General features: G+C 45.8%; 1 protein-coding gene across 4 annotated transcripts in view; it reads left to right on the top strand.

Moving 5' to 3' along the window:
• The first annotated feature begins 6848 nt into the window (after nucleotides 1–6848).
• ZBP1 (Z-DNA binding protein 1) overlaps nucleotides 6849–20924 on the top strand; it is a 58774-nt gene continuing 44698 nt past the window's right edge. For 2 of the 4 annotated variants that reach the window (XM_040436672.1, XM_040436673.1), the window contains exons 1-4: nucleotides 6850–6975; nucleotides 11643–11705; nucleotides 12279–12461; nucleotides 17724–17798. In XM_040436672.1, the coding sequence (XP_040292606.1) occupies nucleotides 6939–6975; nucleotides 11643–11705; nucleotides 12279–12461; nucleotides 17724–17798 (358 nt within the window). In that variant the 5' untranslated portion in view covers nucleotides 6850–6938. Of the gene's footprint in view, nucleotides 6976–11642; nucleotides 11706–12278; nucleotides 12462–17723; nucleotides 17799–20924 lie in introns of all 4 variants that reach the window. The other 2 variants (XM_040436675.1, XM_040436674.1) reach the window with 2 other exon arrangements.

The following is a 20924-nucleotide window of genomic DNA, read 5'->3' on the forward strand; positions in this document are numbered from 1 at the left end:
TCACCACTTCCTGGTCCTCGGCTGTCGGCTGTGCAGGGCTGCGCACAGCGTGAGGGCACTCTGTGACCTCACGCTGTGCGCGCCAGTTCAGAGCACAGAGTCGACTGAGGAGAGGCAGGCGGCGTCCGTCCAGGAGCAGGAGAGGTAAGTGTTTTTTTATTTTATAAAAAAATGTGGCTGCTGGGGTCATATGGGGGCTAATGGAGAGGCATATGGGGGCTAATGGAGAGGCATATGGGGGCTAATGGAGAGGCATATGGGGGCTAATGGAGAGGCATATGGGGGCTAATGGAGAGGCATATGGGGGCTAATGGAGAGGCATATGGGGGCTAATGATGAGGCATATGGGGGCTAATGGAGAGGCATATGGGGGCTAATGGAGAGGCATATGGGGGCTAATGGAGAGGCATATGGGGGCTAATGGAGAGGCATATGGGGGCTAATGATGAGGCATATGGGGGCTAATGATGAGAGGCATATGGGGGCTAATGATGAGAGGCATATGGGGGCTAATGATGAGAGGCATATGGGGGCTAATGATGAGAGGCATATGGGGGCTAATGATGAGAGGCATATGGGGGCTAATGATGAGAGGCATATGGGGGCTAATGATGAGAGGCATATGGGGGCTAATGATGAGAGGCATATGGGGGCTAATGATGAGAGGCATATGGGGGCTAATGATGAGAGGCATATGGGGGCTAATGATGAGAGGCATATGGGGGCTAATGATGAGAGGCATATGGGGGCTAATGATTAGAGGCATATGGGGGCTAATGATTAGAGGCAGCATATGGGGGCTAATGAGAGGCATAATAACAGTGTCATCCACAGATGCCCCCATAACAGTGTGTCTTCCACAGATCCACCATAACAGTGCGCCTGCGCACTGACGAGAGACAGAAAGAAGGGGAAAGAATCCGCGGAAGCAAGCAGAGGACGGCACAGCAGACGACTGAACAGCTTCTTTTGTAAGTAAATTGTTTTATTATAAATGTATCCCTGCATACCGCAATTCTCTCATATTTTGTAATCTTATTTATATATACTTATTTTGTTTTTGCCCCCCCATTTTTGACTGTGGTATCTTTGTGCCCCCCCTATATATTATTCCTAGAGTCGCCACTGGTAGTGTATGTCTGGTTTTCTCAGAAACCTAGCTCTAAGCCCTCTTTTTTTCCATTGTTCTGCTGCATTAGAGGAAAAAACGGAAGTACCTGATAGGGCACATAACTTATCCAAATGAAGCTAAATAGATTGCATTGACAACAATGAAGTCTGTTCAGTTTCCATTGTGGGGATTCGGAAGCAGTACAGAGGCAAACTACCAGTTCTTAAATCAAACTTCCGTGTTTATTCACAAATAAGGCAACAAAAAAAAAGTCCACATAGCAAAAATCACCTTGTTGGCAGTTCTACCTCCAGCAGTCCATAGCAGGCTTTTAGGGGGCCTGTTTCCCCCTAAACACGGGTCTCACCCAGGGCCGGTACAAGGCAGGGGCCGAAGGAGCGGGTGCCCTGGGCGCTACTATTTGCGGACAGGAGGGGGGCGCAGGTGAAGTGCCAGCAGCAGTGGCGTCGCCAGGGGGGGGGCCAGAGGGGGCCACGGCCCCCCCTACATCATGCTGTGCCCCCCCAACTAAAATGACCCCCCCCCAAGTGAGCAGCCGCCGCCGGGCACAGGGAGATGAGCGCTTCCATTGCGCTCATCTCCATTGTAAACTGTCTGTGCCAGCGGAGGTGCAGGGGAGGGAGAGGCGTGTCCCTTCCCTTTCCTCTGATAGGCTGCAGGCAGGCACCGAAGTGGAGGAGAGGCCCCGCCCCCTAATTACTCCTGTTTACCTTTCTAAAGCTAAAGGACCTTTGATGATGTCATCACAGGTCCTGTAAGGGAACTGCACAGTGTAAAGTGTAGTTCCCAGGTTAGAACAGTGCATCTGCCAGGACCTGTGATGACATCATCTTCAACATCACAGGTCCTGCAGAATCTAGCAAAGGAACTGCACCAAAAATGGTGTAGTTCCTAGGTTTCAAAGGTACATCTGCCAGGACCTGTGATGACATCATCACAGGTCCTTCAACCCCTAACAGCAAGTATTAAAAGTTCACAAGCAGCTCTGTATTGATCCATACAGACTGGAATGGAGAGGTAAGAGGAGGTCCTCCACTTTTCATCATTTACCCCCCCCCCCCCCCTCCATGCCCTGTTTTTACTCATTGCTCACTCATGTATACTACTTCAGACAGTTACCACTACCTCATGTACCTCACAGTGACTATAATGCATAACTGACCACATATTTCTATAAACACTGCATCTACAGTATTATACCTTCTATGTGTCACATCAATACACTGCTCTGTATATATATATATATATATATATATATATATATATACACACACATACATGCACACACACTGCATATATTACACAGTATTATACACGCAATATGTACAGATATATAGTATATACCGCAGTGCACTGATATGTGAGGTATGAGGTATAATAGATGCTGTGTGTACAGATATCAGTACACTTCTGTATATACTATATATGTGAGGTACGAGGTATAATAGATGCAGTGTGTACAGATATATAGTATATACAGCAGTGTACTGATATGTGAGGTACGAGGTGTCAATACACTGCTGTATTTACTATATACCTGTACACACTGCATCTATTATACCTCGTACCTCACATATTACACTACTGTATATACTGTATACACTGCATATATTATACCCCGTACCTCACATATCAGTACACTGCTGTATATACTATATACCTGTACACACTGCATCTATTATACCCTGTACCTCACATATCAGAACACTAGGGAATATACTATATACCTGTACACACTGCATCTATTATACCGCGTACCTCACATAACTGTACACTGCTGTATATAATATACATCTGCATCTATTATACCTCTTTTGTGTGCCAGGGCTGTTTTGTAATCCCATTCCGGCCCTGATGGCATAAATTATAAAACGCAGCAGCAAGAATAGTTCATGGAACAAAGGGAGGGGCTATAAAAGGGGAATGGGGGCCCAATTTAGATTCCTGCTATGGGGCCCAGTGATTTTTATGTACGCCCCTGGCTGCAGGCACTAGGCCGGCAGCCTATCAGAGGCCGGCGCAATGACGTCATCGTGCCGCCTGAGCCTTACATTACAGCGTGGGACACAGGAAGAGGCTGCATCGCATCGCTGACACTTAGGTAAGTATAAGTGTTTTTTTTTTGTGTTTTTTTACAATAGTGTTACTGGCACATTGGGGGGGCTTATTACAAAACTGGCACATGATGATGGGGGGGACTTTATACTGGCACATGATGATGGGGGGGAACTTTATAGTGTCTGTGACTTTCAAAGTCCCACAGTCCTTTGTTCTATTGCTTTAAGTATATTCTTGTTTTGAAACAACATTGATTCTTTCTTAAAAACGGGGGGGGGGGGGGGCCCGTTTTCCATCTTCGCCCTGGGCACCAAATGGCCTTGTCCCAGCCCTGGTCTCACCCCTCCAGCACGGCACAAGCCTCAGATCCCAGCACACACACCTTGCTGCTGAGCCCAGCTGTCTTTTAAGGACAGCTAGGTGCTCCCAAAACCCAGACCGGCACTTAAAATCCAGTGCGGTGTTTGACCCCACCTGGCTGCAAATCAGCCCCGGATAGGGAGGAGAATCCTATCCGGTCCTTATTAGCCCCTTATTGTCTGTCTGTCTGTCTGTACCTTAGTCCCCATGAAAGGGGCTCAATGAGAGATTTTTAGTATATTTATATTAAAAGTTATGTTTTAGGTAGTTGGCTTCAGTGATAGTATTTCTTATACAACTACCAGTTACGTATTTTCACGGTTGATAAAATTGCAAATCAGCCCAGCAGCACCTGCTGGGAGGAAAAAACCTGTTTTCCCAGATCATGCCCTTCACTGTGTCACACCGTTCAAAATCCTATTTTCTTATGTACCGGGCTGAGTTTGTATCTAAGTCTATCATGTGTGATACTGTCTTCTAAGCATTTGTGGCTACAGTATGTCTGCCATGCATGATGCCTATCATGAGTAATACTGTTTGCTGAGCAGTTGTACCTACAATTATCATGTGTGATACTGTCTGAAGAGTGGGTGTATAAAAGTCTGCAACCTGTGATACGGTCTGCTGAGCTGGGGTATCTAAGTCTATCATGTGTGATACTGTGTGTGCTGAGCTGCTGTATCTAAACCTATCATGAGTAATATTGTCTGCTGAGGAGTTGTACCTGCAATTATCATGTGTGATACTGTCTGAATAGTCGGTGTATCCAAGTCTGTAACGTGTGACACTGTCTGCTGAGCTGGGGTATCTAAGTCTATCATGTGTGATACTGTCTGCTGAGCTGGTGTACCTTAATTATCGTGTGTGATACTGTCTGAATAGTCTGTGTATCCAAGTCTGTAATGTGTGATACTGTCGACTGAGTTGGTGTATCTAAGTCTATCATGTGCGATACTGTGTGCTGTGGAGTTGTACCTACAATTATCATGTGTGATACTGTCTGAAGAGTCGGTGTATAAAAGTCTGCTACCTGTGATATGGTCTGCTGAGCTGGTGTATCTAAGTCTATCATGTGTGATACTGTGTGCTGAGCTGCTGTATCTAAACCTATCATGAGTAATATTGTTTGCTGAGGAGTTGTACCTGCAATTATCATGTGTGATACTGTCTGAATAGTTGGTGTATCCAAGTCTGTAGCGCGTGACACTGACTGCTGAGCTGATGTATCTAAGTCTATCATGTGTGATACTGTCTGCTGAGCTGGTGTATCCAAGTCAGGCAACCTCAAACTGCGGCCCTCCAGCTGTTGTAAAACTACAACTCCCACAATGCCCTGCTGTAGGCTGATACCTGTAGGCTGTTCGGGCATGCTGGGAGTTGTAGTTTTGCAACAGCTGGAGGGCCGCAGCCTGAGGATGCCTGATCCAAGTCTATCATGTGTGATACTGTCTGAAAAGTCGGTGTATCTAGTTCTTCAATGTGTTATACTGTCTGCTGAGCTGCTGTATCTAAGTCTATCATGTATGCAGAGATGACACCTTACACAGTGTCTCCTAGAACCTGAATATTAACCTGTTTACCACCCAAGACAACTAAAGTTGTATTAGCGGCTCTGAGACCACCAGATACAATACAAGAGGAGGGGGGTGACTTGCTCAGTCCCCCCTCCGTTAACAGTATGGCAGATATAGTTACTGTACTGGGGGCACCTATTTGTGTTTTGTCTTGATACCGAACCCTCTTCTTGCCCCAGTTTCCTCCTGGCTGGGTGGTCACCGAACCCTCTTCTTGCCCCAGTTTCCTCCTGGCTGGGTGGTCACTGCACTCTCTTCTTGCCCCACTTTCCTCCTGGCTGGGTGGTCACTGCACCCTCTTCTTGCCCCACATTCCTCCTGGCTGGGTGGTCACTGCACCCTCTTCTTGCCCCAGTTTCCTCCTGGCTGGGTGGTCACTGCACCCTCTTCTTGCCCCACTTTCCTCCTGGCTGGGTGGTCACTGCACCCTCTTCTTGCCCCACTTTCCTCCTGGCTGGGTGGTCACTGCACCCTCTTCTTGCCCCACATTCCTCCTGGCTGGGTGGTCACTGCACCCTCTTCTTGCCCCACTTTCCTCCTGGCTGGGTGGTCACTGCACCCTCTTCTTGCCCCACATTCCTCCGGGCTGGGTGGTCACTGCACCCTTTTCCTGCCCCACATTCCTCCTGGCTGGGTGGTCACTGCACCCTCTTCTTGCCCCACTTTCCTCCTGGCTGGGTGGTCACTGCACCCTCTTTTTGCCCCACATTCCTCCTGGCTGGGTGGTCACTGCACCCTCTTCTTGCCCCACTTTCCTCCTGGCTGGGTGGTCACTGCACCCTCTTCTTGCCCCACATTCCTCCGGGCTGGGTGGTCACTGCACCCTCTTCTTGCCCCACATTCCTCCTGGCTGGGTGGTCACTGCACCCTCTTCTTGCCCCACTTTCCTCCTGGCTGGGTGGTCACTGCACCCTCTTTTTGCCCCACATTCCTCCTGGCTGGGTGGTCACTGCACCCTCTTCTTGCCCCACATTCCTCCGGGCTGGGTGGTCACTGCACCCTCTTCTTGCCCCACATTCCTCCTGGCTGGGTGGTCACTGCACCCTCTTCTTGCCCCACTTTCCTCCTGGCTGGGTGGTCACTGCACCCTCTTCTTGCCCTACATTCCTCCTGGCTGGGTTGTCACTGCACCCTCTTCTTGCCCCACATTCCTCCGGGCTGGGTGGTCACTGCACCCTCTTCTTGCCCCACATTCCTCCTGGCTGGGTGGTCACTGCACCCTCTTCTTGCCCCACATTCCTCCTGGCTGGGTTGTCACTGCACCCTCTTCTTGCCCCACATTCCTCCTGGCTGGGTGGTCACTGCACCCTCTTCTTGCCCCACTTTCCTCCTGGCTGGGTGGTCACTGCACCCTCTTCTTGCCCCACATTCCTCCTGGCTGGGTGGTCACTGCACCCTCTTTTTGCCCCACATTCCTCCTGGCTGGGTGGTCACTGCACCCTCTTCTTGCCCCACTTTCCTCCTGGCTGGGTGGTCACTGCACCCTCTTCTTGCCCCACTTTCCTCCTGGCTGGGTGGTCACTGCACCCTCTTCTTGCCCCACATTCCTCCTGGCTGGGTGGTCACTGCACCCTCTTCTTGCCCCACTTTCCTCCTGGCTGGGTGGTCACTGCACCCTCTTCTTGCCCCACATTCCTCCTGGCTGGGTGGTCACTGCACCCTCTTCTTGCCCCACTTTCCTCCTGGCTGGGTGTATCTCGTGTTTACGTCTCCAGCTTCCTGGTCACATTATGTGGTGAGCCCAGCTGGAGAGGGAAGAATTCACTTTCAGTTTTGTTTCGGAATGAATGAGAAACGAAACTTAGACAAGAAAAATGCCTCAGACTCAGAGCGAGGACCTCGCGGCACCAGGTAAGGCTGTAATGCATCCCACCACTACAGGACTAGAGAATACGCTGGGAGTTTTAGTTCTACAGCAGCTGTAAGACTTTTCACACTCACTCCATTCATTCTATTGTCTCAGCCGTTCCTTAGTTAATGGAAAGCTGTGTGACAGGCAACATGGCGGTCATGGCAGGGATCACAGGAACGGTCACCCAGCTTTCTTATAGTCTGTATCTAATATTCGAGAGAGGGATGTACAGTTGTGTTCAAAATAATAGCAGTCAGACTGATCAATCACTGTTTTTGGTAGAAATAATATTTCTACATGGCAACTAATTTACTAGCAGGTGTAGTAGAGTAATAGAAATCCAACAGTCATGACATGCATGCTGCTGATTCTGTGTAATTGAATTACTAATTGAATGGGGCATGTTCAAAATAATAGCAGTGTGGAGTTCAATGAGTGGGGTCATTCATTCTTTGAAAAACAGGTGGCAATTATTGCTATTATTTAAGGAAGGAAGGCAGCAAATGTTGTACATGCTGGTTACAGTGCATTTCTCTCTGAAATTCGGAGGAAAGAGGGGCGTTCCAGACATTGTTCAGAAGAACAGCGTACCTTGATTAAAAAGTTGATTGGAGAGGGGAAAACATATAAAGAAGTGCAGAAAATGATAAGCTGCTCAGCAAAAATGATCGCAAATGCTTTAAAATGGCAACCAAAACCTGAAAGACGTGGAAGAAAGCGAAAAACTACCATTCGAATGGATAGAAGAAGAGCCAAAATGCCAAGGACTCAGCCAACAATCATCTCCAGGAGGATCAAAGAAGGTCTAAAGTGACCGGTGAGTACTGTTACAATTAGGGCTCATGCACACGACCGTATGGCTTTTTCAGTGTTTTGCGGTCCGTTTTTTATGGAACCGTTGTTCCGTTTTTTTGTTTCCTTTCCGTTTTTCCATTCCGTTTTTCCGTATGCCATATACAGTATACAGTAATTATATAGAAAAAATTGTGCTGGGCATAACATTTTCAAAAGATGGTTCCGCTAAAACGGAACGGATACGGAAGACATACGGAAGCATTTCCGTATGTGTTCCGTTTTTTTGCGGACCCATTGACTTGAATGGAGCCAAGCACCGTGATTTGCGGACAAGAATAGGACATGTTCTATCTTTTCACGGTACGGAAATACTGAAACGGAATGCACACTGAGACACTTCAGTTTTTTTTTGCTAAACCATTGAAATGAATGGAACAGTATATGTACCGCATACTGAACAAAAAAAACAGCCAGTATACTGAACGCAAAATACTGTCGTGTGCATGAGCCCTTAGAAGACGCCTATGTGAAGCCAAGCTATCTGCAAGAAGCCCCCACAAAGTCCCACTGTTGAAAAAAAAGACATGTGCTGAAGAGGTTCCAATTTGCCAAAGAGCACATTGACCGGCCTAAAGAGACATTTTGAGGACTGATGAAAGTAAGATTGTTCTTTTTGGGTCTAGTGGCCGGAGACAGTTTGTCAGACGACCCCAAACACTGAATTCAAGCCACAGTACACTGTGAAGACAGTGAAGCATCATGATATGGGGATGTTTCTCATACTAAGGTGTTGGGCCTATTTATCGCACACCAGGGATCATGGATCAGTTTGAATACATCAGAATACTTGAAGAGGTCATGCTGCCTTATGCTGAAGAGGAAATGCCCTTGAAATGGGTGTTCCAACAAGACGACGACCCCAAACACACCAGTAAAAGTGCAACATCTTGGTTCCAGACCAATAAGATCTACGTTATGGAGTGGTCAGCCCAATCCCCGGATCTTAATCCAATAGAAAACTTGTTGGGTGACATCAAAAATGCAGTTTCTGAGGCAAAACCAAGAAATAGAGAAGAACTGTGGAATGTAGTCCAATCATCTTGGTCTGGAATACCTGTTCACAGGAGCCAGAAGGTGGCTGACTCCATGCAACACAGATGTCCAGCAGTTCTCAGAAACAGCGGTTACACAACTAAATATTAGCTAAGTGATTCAAAGGAAAGCAAAATCTTCAAACATTTTTCAGTTTATATAATGAATGTTTGAGTTTGTAAAGAAGAATACAAACACTGCTATTTTTTTGAACAGTCTAATATTCACTTTTCTTAATTTTTTTAGAGGAACAACGCAAATTTGATATATTTTTCTTCATGTTTTGATTTGGAATAGAATGTGTGCAGCGTCCCACTACATGTGTGTGGTGGGCACTGCTTAAAATTTTGTACTAACTTATCTGCAAAATCCCTGTTACTGGGCAGATTAGGTGTAATTTATACATCCCACCACTAGATGGGAATAACACTTAGGTTCTATAAATAATTCGGTCAGGCCTAGATAGTGGGTGAAGCTTAGACAGATAGTGAGTTAGTGGTTCCAACAGAGTTGAGAATGCAGAGTGAAGACTTCACACCACAGATTAGTGAGTGGAGCCAACTTCGCTATGTGGTAGAACCAAGGTGTGAGGCGCAGAAGAGCGTTTTCCTTCTGTGGCCGGACTATATACTTGCATCCCTGACCAGTAGGAGAGAGTTTGCCTCCCTGGAACAGACCCAAGCACCAGAAAGATTCATCGGTGATAATAGCCGTTATTTAGGGCCACAGACACCTTTGCGCATGGTGGAGGACTTTAGGGCTTCTGGCCGCCACACCATAACTCTGGGGAACAGATTAGCTACCTGTCCCAATATTCAGCTTGGAGAGAAAGGACAAGGTATAGGACTGAGCATACCAACTGGAATAAGGTACTCCATATCCACAGCTTAAATCCAACCCAAGAAAGCCTATAAACAGTGGATTCACAGGATAACTCTACTGCTAACAAAAGACTGCATTTTGTTTTATGTACCTACTGCAACTGGAACCAACATCAGTAAAAGTTGTGAGTTGCATCTTACCACTGTCTACCTCATTATTACTACTATTGGTTGTACCACCATTAACGGTACTGGCGTCACGACAAAAACCATCAAGGGACTCAGCCGCAACAAGTACCCTAAGAATCCCTAAGATCAAGGGCACCTCAACCACCATCTTGGCTGATGCTTCCTACCACAGAGCGTGCCCCGGAGGATTTTGTGCTGTCCACCTCAACACTGTGCTGCCAGCCCAGGGAGGCTTTCTGCTAACTGTGAGTAAACTGATGAACTGTGTGTTATAATTTGGCCCCTCATCGGTCCACCGTGCACCTCACGTGTTGCCCCTGCGACTGGCTGGCTGCATGTGTAGTGTTCCCAATGCATTTGTGTGTATGGAAATAAAAGCTATTAGAAGGATTTTGAGCTTTATTCACTTTTTTTAAACACACTGCTATTATTTTGAACACAACTGTATCTGATATTCAGGAGTCTAGAAAAGATGGCTGACAGAAAATAAAGCTTCTTACAGGAGATGTCATGCAGCTTTTCATGAGTCCTGAGAGGCTACGCAACATCCCATACATCGGGATCAGCATCCTGCGGCACTCCAAGTGTAGTGAAACTACAACTATCAGCATGCACACTTGCTCGGCAGTTCCCAGAACTTAGAAGTGAATGGAGCATGCTGGGAGTTGTAGTCTAACAACAACTGGAATGCCAGAGGTTGCTGATGCCTGCCTTACATGGCAAGATAATGAAAATTTGCCTTTCAGGAGTGTAGGAAAGCTGTGTGCCAATTCTTGCTGGAAGCTATAATGTCCGCCATATTGGATATCACTCAGCTTTCCCAGGGATACATTCTTTCCTTCAATATTGTTGAACAATATTTTCCTTTCAGGACTATTAGAAAGCTAGGTGACAACTTAGGGCTCATGCACACGACCGTATGTATTTTGCATTCTGCAAAAACAGATCCGCAAAAAATATGGATGACGTTCGTGTGCATTCGGTATTTTACGGAACAGCTGGCCCCTAATAGAACAGTACTATCCTTCTCCGTAATGCAGACAATAATAGGACATGTTCTATTTTTTTGTGGAACGGAAATACGGACATAGAGAAACTGAATGCACATGGAGTGACTTCTGTTTTTTTGCGGACCCATTAATATCAGAGATGAGTGAATTTCATGTTATGAAATTTGTTCACGCTTCGTTTGGTGGCACGCTTGCGTTATGGATTCCGTTACCATGGACCATAACGCAATTCTATGACGGAATGCCTTTAAGAGGCATTCCGTTATTCATTCCGTTAAAATAGAAGTCCATGGCCTGCATAACGGATCCGTACCATTTCCGTTATGCAGGAGAGGACTCCCCTGCATAACGGAAACGGGACGGATCCGTTTTGCAGCCCATAGACTTCTATTATGACGGAATGAATAACGGAATGCCTCTAAGGGCATTCCGTTATGCATTCCGTCATAGAATTGAGTTATGGTGCTTTCACCACCCAATGAAGCGTGAACGAATTTTCAAAATATGAAATTCGCTCATCTCTAATTGAAATTAACAGTTCCGCATACGGTCCGGAAAAAAACCGGAACGGACTTGAAAAGAAAATACGTTTGTGTGCATGAGCCATTAGGTTGAGATGTAATGACAGCTATATGGGTTGCCGCTCAAATGGAATTTGCCTACATACGCAGGGATTATAGGAATGCTGAGTGACAAAATGAATGTATTTATAATCTAATTTCACTGTTTTACTGAGACGTTCTTTGATTTTCAAAACAGACACAATGGCGGAAATAGCGGATACTGAATTACCCAAAATATCTTGCATCCTGACCCCTCTACGTGAGTAGACCTCCCGCTCATGTTGTGCAGATTGCTGACTGTTTCCACAAAGCAAAAAGGAAATTGTTGATCTAGACTGCATCTATATGTGATTTGATGCAATTAGCTGGTCAGATTTGGGCTACATTCACACAACCGTAGTGTTTTGGGGATCCGCAAAACACGAATACTGGCCTGTGTGCATTCTGCAATTTGCGGACCGCACCCAGCTGCCGCTATCATAGAAAATGCCTATTCTATGATAGGACACGCTCTATATTTTTTGTGGGGCCGCGGAACGGAACTACGGATGGGGACAGCACATGGTTTTGCGGCCCCATTGAAATGAACGGGTCCGCACCCATTCCGCAAAATTGTGGAACGGGTGCGGACTTATTCCTACAGTCGTGTGAATGAGCCCTTAGCCACATGATATCTAATTGATTTACAATTCGCAAGATCTTTTACAGCGCTGTATGTAGTAGAGCTGGATTCGTTAGGACGCTGTCAGTGGTTCTCACTGATTGGCCATTTTGTGACCATTGATGGACGTAATATCTGCTACATTGACAACAAATCGTATTTTTGTTACAGAGAAAGAAATCTATCAGCATCTGCTGAATAAAGGGCGGCAGACGGCTATGAACATCGCAAAGGCTGTAAAGAAAGAAAGAGCCAAAGAGGTGAATCCAGACCTGTACAGTATGAAGAAGATGAACTTGTTGGAGTATAATTCCTCGGATAAGCTCTGGAATATTAGAGCAGCAGCTGCCAGAGGTTGGTTGTAGACTGTAACGTATGGCGGTGTAATTCTTGTCTAACAATTGCAGCTCTGCTCCGTTAAAGTCAATGTGGCTGGGCTGCAATACCAGACACATCCTGTGGACAGGTTTAGTGCTGTTTTGTAGGCAAATATCCAAGTTTTTCTAATTCTGGAACCCCCTTTGACCCCTTAGTGACCAGCCTGTTTTGAGCCTTCCTGACCAAGCGTTTTTCTTCCTTTTTTCAACGTCGCCTTCCAAGAGCTATGACTCTTTTATTTCTCCATATATGTAGCTGTATGAGGGCTTGTTTTCTGCGGGACAAGTTGTAATTTTTAATGGTGCCATTTTGGGGTACATATATGTGGTAATTTATCATACTGGTTTAAAGTAGAACTAGCTTAGTTGCCCATAGAAACCAATCAGAGTCCACCTTTCATTTTTGACTGCTCCATTGGAAAATGAAAGGTGGAATCTGATTAGTTGCTATGGGCAACTAAGCCAGTTCTGCTTTACACCAGTATGATAAATGACCCTAATAACTACTTGGTGGGAGATGCGGAAAAAAAACTGTGATACTGCCACTGAGTTTTTCCGTTACAAATTTTGCACCATAGGCGTGTGCAGCCTATTGCATTAGGGTGTGCACTCTAAAGCACAAACACACATGCTGTGCGCGCGTGTATGTATGTATATTTTATATACACATACATATATATATATATATATACAGTGGGGGAAATAATTATTTGACCCCTCACTGATTTTGTAAGTTTGTCCAATGACAAAGAAATGAAAAGTCTCAGAACAGTATCATTTCAATGGTAGGTTTATTGTAACAGTGGCAGATAGCACATCAAAAGGAAAATTGAAAAAATAACTTTAAATAAAAGATTGCAACTGATTTGCATTTCATTGAGTGAAATAAGTATTTGAACCCCTACCAACCATTAAGAGTTCTGGCTCCCACAGAGTGGTTAGACACTTCTACTCAATTAGTCACCCTCATTAAGGACACCTGTCTTAACTAGTCACCTGTATAAAAGACACCTGTCCACAGAATCAATCAATCAAGCAGACTCCAAACTCTCCAACATGGGAAAGACCAAAGAGCTGTCCAAGGATGTCAGAGACAAAATTGTAGACCTGCACAAGGCTGGAATGGGCTACAAAACCATTAGCAAGAAGCTGGGAGAGAAGGTGACAACTGTTGGTGCGATTGTTCGAAAATGGAAGGAGCACAAAATGACCATCAATCGACCTCGCTCTGGGGCTCCACGCAAGATCTCACCTCGTGGGGTGTCAATGGTTCTGAGAAAGGTGAAAAAGCATCCTAGAACTACACGGGAGGAGTTAGTTAATGACCTCAAATTAGCAGGGACCACAGTCACCAAGAAAACCATTGGAAACACATTACACCGCAATGGATTAAAATCCTGCAGGGCTCGCAAGGTCCCCCTGCTCAGGAAGGCACATGTGCAGGCCCGTCTGAAGTTTGCCAATGAACACCTGAATGATTCAGAGAGTGACTGGGAGAAGGTGCTGTGGTCTGATGAGACCAAAATAGAGCTCTTTGGCATTAACTCAACTCGCTGTGTTTGGAGGAAGAAAAATGCTGCCTATGACCCCCAAAACACCGTCCCCACCGTCAAGCATGGGGGTGGAAACATTTTGCTTTGGGGGTGTTTTTCTGCTAAGGGCACAGGACAACTTATTCGCATAAACGGGAAAATGGACGGAGCCATGTATCGTGAAATCCTGAGCGACAACCTCCTTCCCTCTGCCAGGAAACTGAAAATGGGTCGTGGATGGGTGTTCCAGCACGACAATGACCCAAAAAATACAGCAAAGGCAACAAAGGAGTGGCTCAAGAAGAAGCACATTAAGGTCATGGAGTGGCCTAGTCAGTCTCCGGACCTTAATCCAATCGAAAACCTATGGAGGGAGCTCAAGCTCAGAGTTGCACAGAGACAGCCTCGAAACCTTAGGGATTTAGAGATGATCTGCAAAGAGGAGTGGACCAACATTCCTCCTAAAATGTGCGCAAACTTGGTCATCAATTACAAGAAACGTTTGACCTCTGTGCTTGCAAACAAGGGTTTTTCCACCAAGTATTAAGTCTTTTTTTGTTAGAGGGTTCAAATACTTATTTCACTCAATGAAATGCAAATCAGTTGCTATCTTTTATTTAAAGTTATTTTTTCGATTTTCCTTTTGATGTGCTATCTGCCACTGTTACAATAAACCTACCATTGAAATGATACTGTTCTGAGACTTTTCATTTCTTTGTCATTGGACAAACTTACAAAATCAGTGAGGGGTCAAATAATTATTTCCCCCACTGTATATATATATATATACACATACACACACAAATACACTCTGTATACATACAGACCGGCACTATCAATATAATGAAGGGAGAAGAAATCATTTTTAAACGTACTCGTATTTTTTGCCCTATAAGATGCTCTGGCCCATAGGACGCAACTAGGTTTTAGAGGGGGACAATAAGAAAAATATATTTTTCATTACACCTCGGGTCAGACCACCAATCAGACCCCCAATGTTAATCAGATCTCAGCTGACAGCCCCAATAAGACCCCCAATGTTAAAAAGACCCCAATAAGACCTCAGATCAGACCCCAATGTGATTGACCCCCAATCAGACCTCAGATAAGAGCCCCCAGTGCCTCATATTAGCCCCCAGTGCCTCATATCAGCCCCCCAGCAGACTCTCTTCAGACCCCCAGTGCCTCATATCATCCCCCAATGCCCCTCTTCAGCACCCCAGCAGCCTCTCTTCAGCCCCCAGTCCCTCATATCAGCCCCCAGTGCCCCTCATATGAGCCCCCAGTGCCCCTCTTCAGCTCCCCAATGCCTCATATCCCCCAGCAGCCCCTCTTCAGCCCCCCAGTGCCTCATATCAGCCCCCCAGTGCCTCATATCAGCCCCCCAGTGCCTCATATCAGCCCCCCAGTGCCCCTCTTCAACCCCCCAGTGCCTCATATCAGCTCCAGTGCCCCTCTTCAACCCCCCAGCACCCTCTCTTCAGCCCCCAGTGCCTCATATCAGCCCCAGCAGCCCTTCTTCAGCCCCCAGTGCCTCCATCAGCACCCAAATAAAATAATAAAAACACTTACCGTTCCTGCTCCTCACCGTCCCCACTCGGTAATTCTCTAGTACAGTCTGCTGTGTGGGCGCGCACAGTGTGAGGTCACAGCGCGGCCTCACACTGTGCGCAGCCTTCACAGTGGAGCGCCAAGGACCAGGAAGGAAGAGGTGAGTATAGCGCTTTCAGTGCTTCCCGGCCCTGACAGAACCTTGAGTCGGCTTGATTTAGGGTGTGCCCAGGCACACCCGGCACACCCCGTGCGCACGCCTATGCAAGTTTGCATAGTTCATTTTTCGGCATAAATTCCATGATATCTTTATTCTGCAGTTTTCATTGTTATCATTTTGGGGTAAATAACACTTTTTGATCACTTGTTATTGCGTTTATTTGGCGATTAAGAATAAATTGGCAATTCTGGCATTATTTTTTTATGGCATTCACCGTAGGGGATTATTGACATGATAATTGTGTAGTGCGGGTCGTTATGGACGCGGCAATATCAAACATTTGGGAGAGATTTTGTTTTAGCAATTTTTTTCATTGCAAAGCATATTTTCAATGGAAAAAAAAACATTTTTTGTTGGATTTTGTTTTTTACTTTTTTAACCACAAAGTGACTATAACAGGCAATCTTTTGATTGCTTCTAAAATACAATGCACTATCCCTATAGTGCAATGCATTTTAATGTCAGTTCTATACTGACTTTGACCAGCAGGCTGAGCCAGAGAGGTGCAGCCTGCTGGGCAACACTCAAGGCAGGCTTGGGCCTACACCAGGTCCCAGTCTGCCTATACACACATCGGCACCCCACAATCGCATTTGCACGGTGCCTGTGAGAGACAAAGAGAGTCCGCTCCCTCTGTCACCGCTTACATGCAGCAGGCATCGTTGCCCACGGCATGTAAGGGGGTTAAACAGCCTGGATCGGCACTGCTGCTGGTCTGGGGGTTAGAGCAGGAGAGTGGCTCTCATGTGAGAGCCGAGCCCCCAATCTCCGCTGCATGGGTCCCAGCCTAAGGCCTCTTAGTGACTGCCGTAAAAAGACGTATTGGTGGTTAGTAAGGGGTTAAGATTACAGTACTAAACATGTTCTCAGTGGTTGTAGGTATCGGACCGCGCTGCTAAAGTATCGCCAGGATAAGTTCCTTTCTAGTTTGGAGCCATACACAGCTTCTGATATAGGAACACGTCGATATCCTCACAAAATGCCCTTTAATCCTTGAGCTTCTCTGCGGATTAACAAAGGGGTCGCACAAATAGTGATGTACCGTCAGCCACAGATACATTTAAAAGGTTTATTATACTCACAAATGTAAATGAGTTTAAAACATATCCTAAAAGGTGTATATGCTCTTGTTCAGGCCTGACCCGGGTTTCGCTTGACGCTTCGTCAGGGGCGAACATGCTCTCACGTTTTGGGCAGGAAGGTTGTAACCTATTATTATGAAGGAAAACACGTGACTGTGACATAATAGTGAAACAGTACATGATAGGTTTAGTTTATATGAATGGAGAGGAGTGGAAGAAAATAGCGAGATCTAATTATAAATTGCTGCGAGTTGTACCGAGTTAAAACCAGTATAATCAGTAAGGATTTTTTATATATGTTATGTTACATAATTATGATGTATTAAGTATTTTATTAACAATGTGTATTTGAAGCAAAGGATGGGCGGGACTTAAACTGCTTTAAAAGACTGCCCAAAGCATGGGAGCATGTTTGCCACTGACGAAGCGTCAAGCGAAACCTGGGTCGGGCATGAACAAGAGGATATACACCTTTTTATGATATGTTTTTAACTGATTTACATTTGTGAGTATAATAAACCTTTAAAATTTATCTGTAGCTGACGGTACATCACTATTTGTGCGACCCCTTTGTTAATCCGCAGAGAAGCTCAAGGATTAAAGGGCATTTTGTGAGTATATCGACGTGTTCCTATATCAGAAGCTGTGTATGGCTCCGAACTAGGAAGGAACTCTTCCTGGCGATACTTTAGCAGCGCGGTCCGATACCTAGAAAGACTTGTTGTGTGAACCTACCCACTTTACTCCTGGACCTGCAGCGCATAACGAACAGGCAACGTATTGGAGACTTTTTAATGTTCTCAGTGGTGTTTCGGCAAAGAAGAAATAGCATTCTCAATAACCTTTTTATATTGATTCAGATAACAATGGAAGAACTGGAGACAAAGTAACAGACAATTCCAGCGACTCAGTCGACGGCACAGACAATAGTAAGTGTCTTTTGATGCCACTACCAGATCTTAAAGTTTTAGAGCTTCTCACAAATTAACTTCTGGTTACCCTGGGAACAGTGTGAGGATCCGTTCCAGCCTCCCCAAGTGCTCTGGTCTGCTTATATTGACTTCTCGCTGCCCCAGTGTGCTGCTCCTGCATCCAGTTCTCCTCAAGCCTGGGGGTGTGTCCTAATACAGGCAGCCTCCCAGTACTATACTGGTCTAGACCATACCACCCAACTTTCTGGATGGTCAAAGAGGGACACTTACAACTCATTGTGCGAAAGATTCAATCACTGGCTGTGGTGAGTGCATTGGCTAAGCAGCATTCACAGCCATTTCTTGCTATGTCAAAACAGTAGCTAGCATGAAGTTGGGTGCAGCGGGGACACAACACCATTAGAGCATTAGAGGGGGATTGCGGCAGCAGGGAATTGGTTAGTATAAGTTCTTTTTTTTCTTTTTTTTTTTTTTCTTTCTTGAAAGTGGTTCTCCGGGAAAGATAAAAATAAAGATACTGAATTTTTTTTAATTAGAAATAAACTCTTAAATGGGTTTAATTATTTAGAATGGCTCCTTTAGTCTAGGGGACAATCGGTGAAGGAGCTAAAATGGCTGCTCTTAGATTTATGATCATAAAATCCGTCCTTCTCGTGACACTGCAGGACGGCCAGTGTGAGAAAGCAGAGCACAGAGCCCTATGTAAAGTCTGCCGGTATCAGCACTGTGAAGCTGTATATTATGTGCAGATGACAGCGGAGATAACTGCTCCGTTGTGTCCCTGTGCTTCAAAAAGGATTTTACCTCATCTCATATTCGGAGGCTGAAGGGTAGGAATAAGGAGCAGACGCGCTGCTGTGGGGGAGGAGCGTTATTAGAAAAAACCTCAGCCTGCGAATACGAGGTGAGGTATGCGTAAAATAGTTGCAAATCCTATTTTTTAACCGGCCGTCCAATAATATTTTGTCGCATTGCCGAAGCTGGGCGGGGGCATGTCGGAGGCATGGTGAGGGTGTACCGTGGCCAGGACTCCAGCACCGGAAAATTTATTAACATTTACACCTGGAAACAGGTGTAAAATGTTAGCGAAAAACTGTTTTTTTTCCATCTGAAAAAACGGATCTCAGATTGAAAAGGCTCAAACAGATGCCAAATGTGCATAATGATGCACAGGGTCCATTTTTTTTTTTACACAATCTTGTTTCTTATTTTTCCGTTCTTCGGATCCATCATAACGGTGATGTGAACTCTCCCTAAGGCTACTTTCACATGTGCACTACAGGCTTCCAGCAGGCTGTTCCGCCATAGGATGCCGGGAATCGGCCAGACAAAAACCGCTACGCGCAGCAGTTTTTGTCCAGCCGATTCTCTGCATATTTGCCCAGTTGCGGACAGATCTCTGTTGGACCCCGTTATAGTTAATTGGGCCGGCAGGCATTCCAGTAACATCCGGCAATGCAGACTCTGCCGGAACAGTCTGCCTGAATGATATGCCTCAGATGTGAAATTAGCCTAAGAAATGCACTTACTTTGTACTGGAGGGAAGATGACCCTCAAAAGCCAGACAATCTAGCCACACCCCGAGTCTGTTAAGCCATGTCCCCCGTTGCTGGAGAAGGAAAAGTATTGGAAGACCTTCAGATGAGCTGCGCAGGGCCTAGAGTGCTTCACCCCCCTCCCCCTCCCCAATCTGTCACAGATTGACTGGTACACGGGCTCTAGTGACTACATGAGGATGAGAGAAGCCTCAGTCAGTCAGTTTATGCCTGCAGCTCATGCTCAGATAGCACCATCCTGCTGTCTGAGCATGAGCTACTGAAAAGGAGAACATCCCTGTGTCCGCCCAGACCCTGCGCTAGATGGAGGACAGGGAGCCAGAAAACTGGACTGTCCAGCCTAAAACCGGACATCTCGTCACCCTGGGGAAGATGTTGCTGTCATATTCAGAAAACAATAGTTTCGGATGCTGCCGTGTTGAAGCTCTGAGCCCTGGATGGGGAAGAGGCCTCTGCACCGAGCTCCAGAGCCAGCCACTGAAAAAACACATCCACTTCCTTAAGTCCTTATGCTGCTAAGAACGGGATTCACCTAGTAATGGTGAGTGGACAGCAGAATGTCTAGAAGGGGACCTCTAGTGGCAGAGATTTCAGAAGGGTTTCTAGGGTGGATAAGATGACAAAAAAAATTACAGATTTGTTCAGTTCACCTGTCCTAAAGTGATCTTTGAGAAGTTGTTTGAAAAGTTAGTGCCCATTTAAGGGGTTAGAAATGATTTAAAGGGGTATTCTGGTTTCAATAGGTTATCCCCTATCTACTGGACAGGGAATAACTGTTAGTACAGTGGGGAACCAACTGCTGCAGTCCTGTAACCCCATATGAATGGAACAGCAGGTCGAGCATGCGAACCTCCGCTCCATTAATCTTTTTGGGCTGGATGATAGCTGGCGATAGCCAAGAATAGTGTTTGTCTATCTCTGGCAGTCTCATAGACTTTAAATGGAGAGGTGGTAGGCATGCCTGAGCTTTGCTTCATTCAAACAAGGAACACAGACCCCCATGCTCATGATTGGTGGGGGCCCAGCAGCCAGACCTCCTACTTATCTAACAGTCCAATAGGGATAACTTGTTAAAGGGTGTGTAGACTTTTGCAGCCTGGTTTATGCTCTAATGCATCTAAAAAAATCACTTATACCCCTGCATTTTTCTATACAGCTCCTATGCAGACCTATGAGTGGTTACAGGCCACAAACAAAATTGCAAAAGCATATAAATCCCTTAAAGGGGTTATCCCATGACAAATGTAAAAAATTTTAATCATATAGTACATGACTATCTCTTTCTAACAAAGCTAGAACCAGCCCTGTACCTCACATGGATCCAGAGATCTCCTCATTCATTGCTCTGCTAGATTTATATCAAGCTGGCAGCTCAAGGGGAGTGTCTGTTCTGCTGCATCTAAGGGGGCGTGTCCATGCTCTCCCTATCACAGCTCAGGAGGCAGTTGAAGGATGAAACTGAGCATGTGCGGCCATCTCGGTGAGAAGGACAGAGAATCCCCCCCAAAAAAAAACAGCAGGTGGCGCTTTACAGATACATTTTATTGAATAACTCAGTGGCTATGCT

The sequence above is a fragment of the Bufo bufo genome, chromosome 6 (genome assembly GCF_905171765.1).
Source record: "Bufo bufo chromosome 6, aBufBuf1.1, whole genome shotgun sequence".
In the NCBI taxonomy this organism is placed as follows: domain Eukaryota; kingdom Metazoa; phylum Chordata; class Amphibia; order Anura; family Bufonidae; genus Bufo; species Bufo bufo.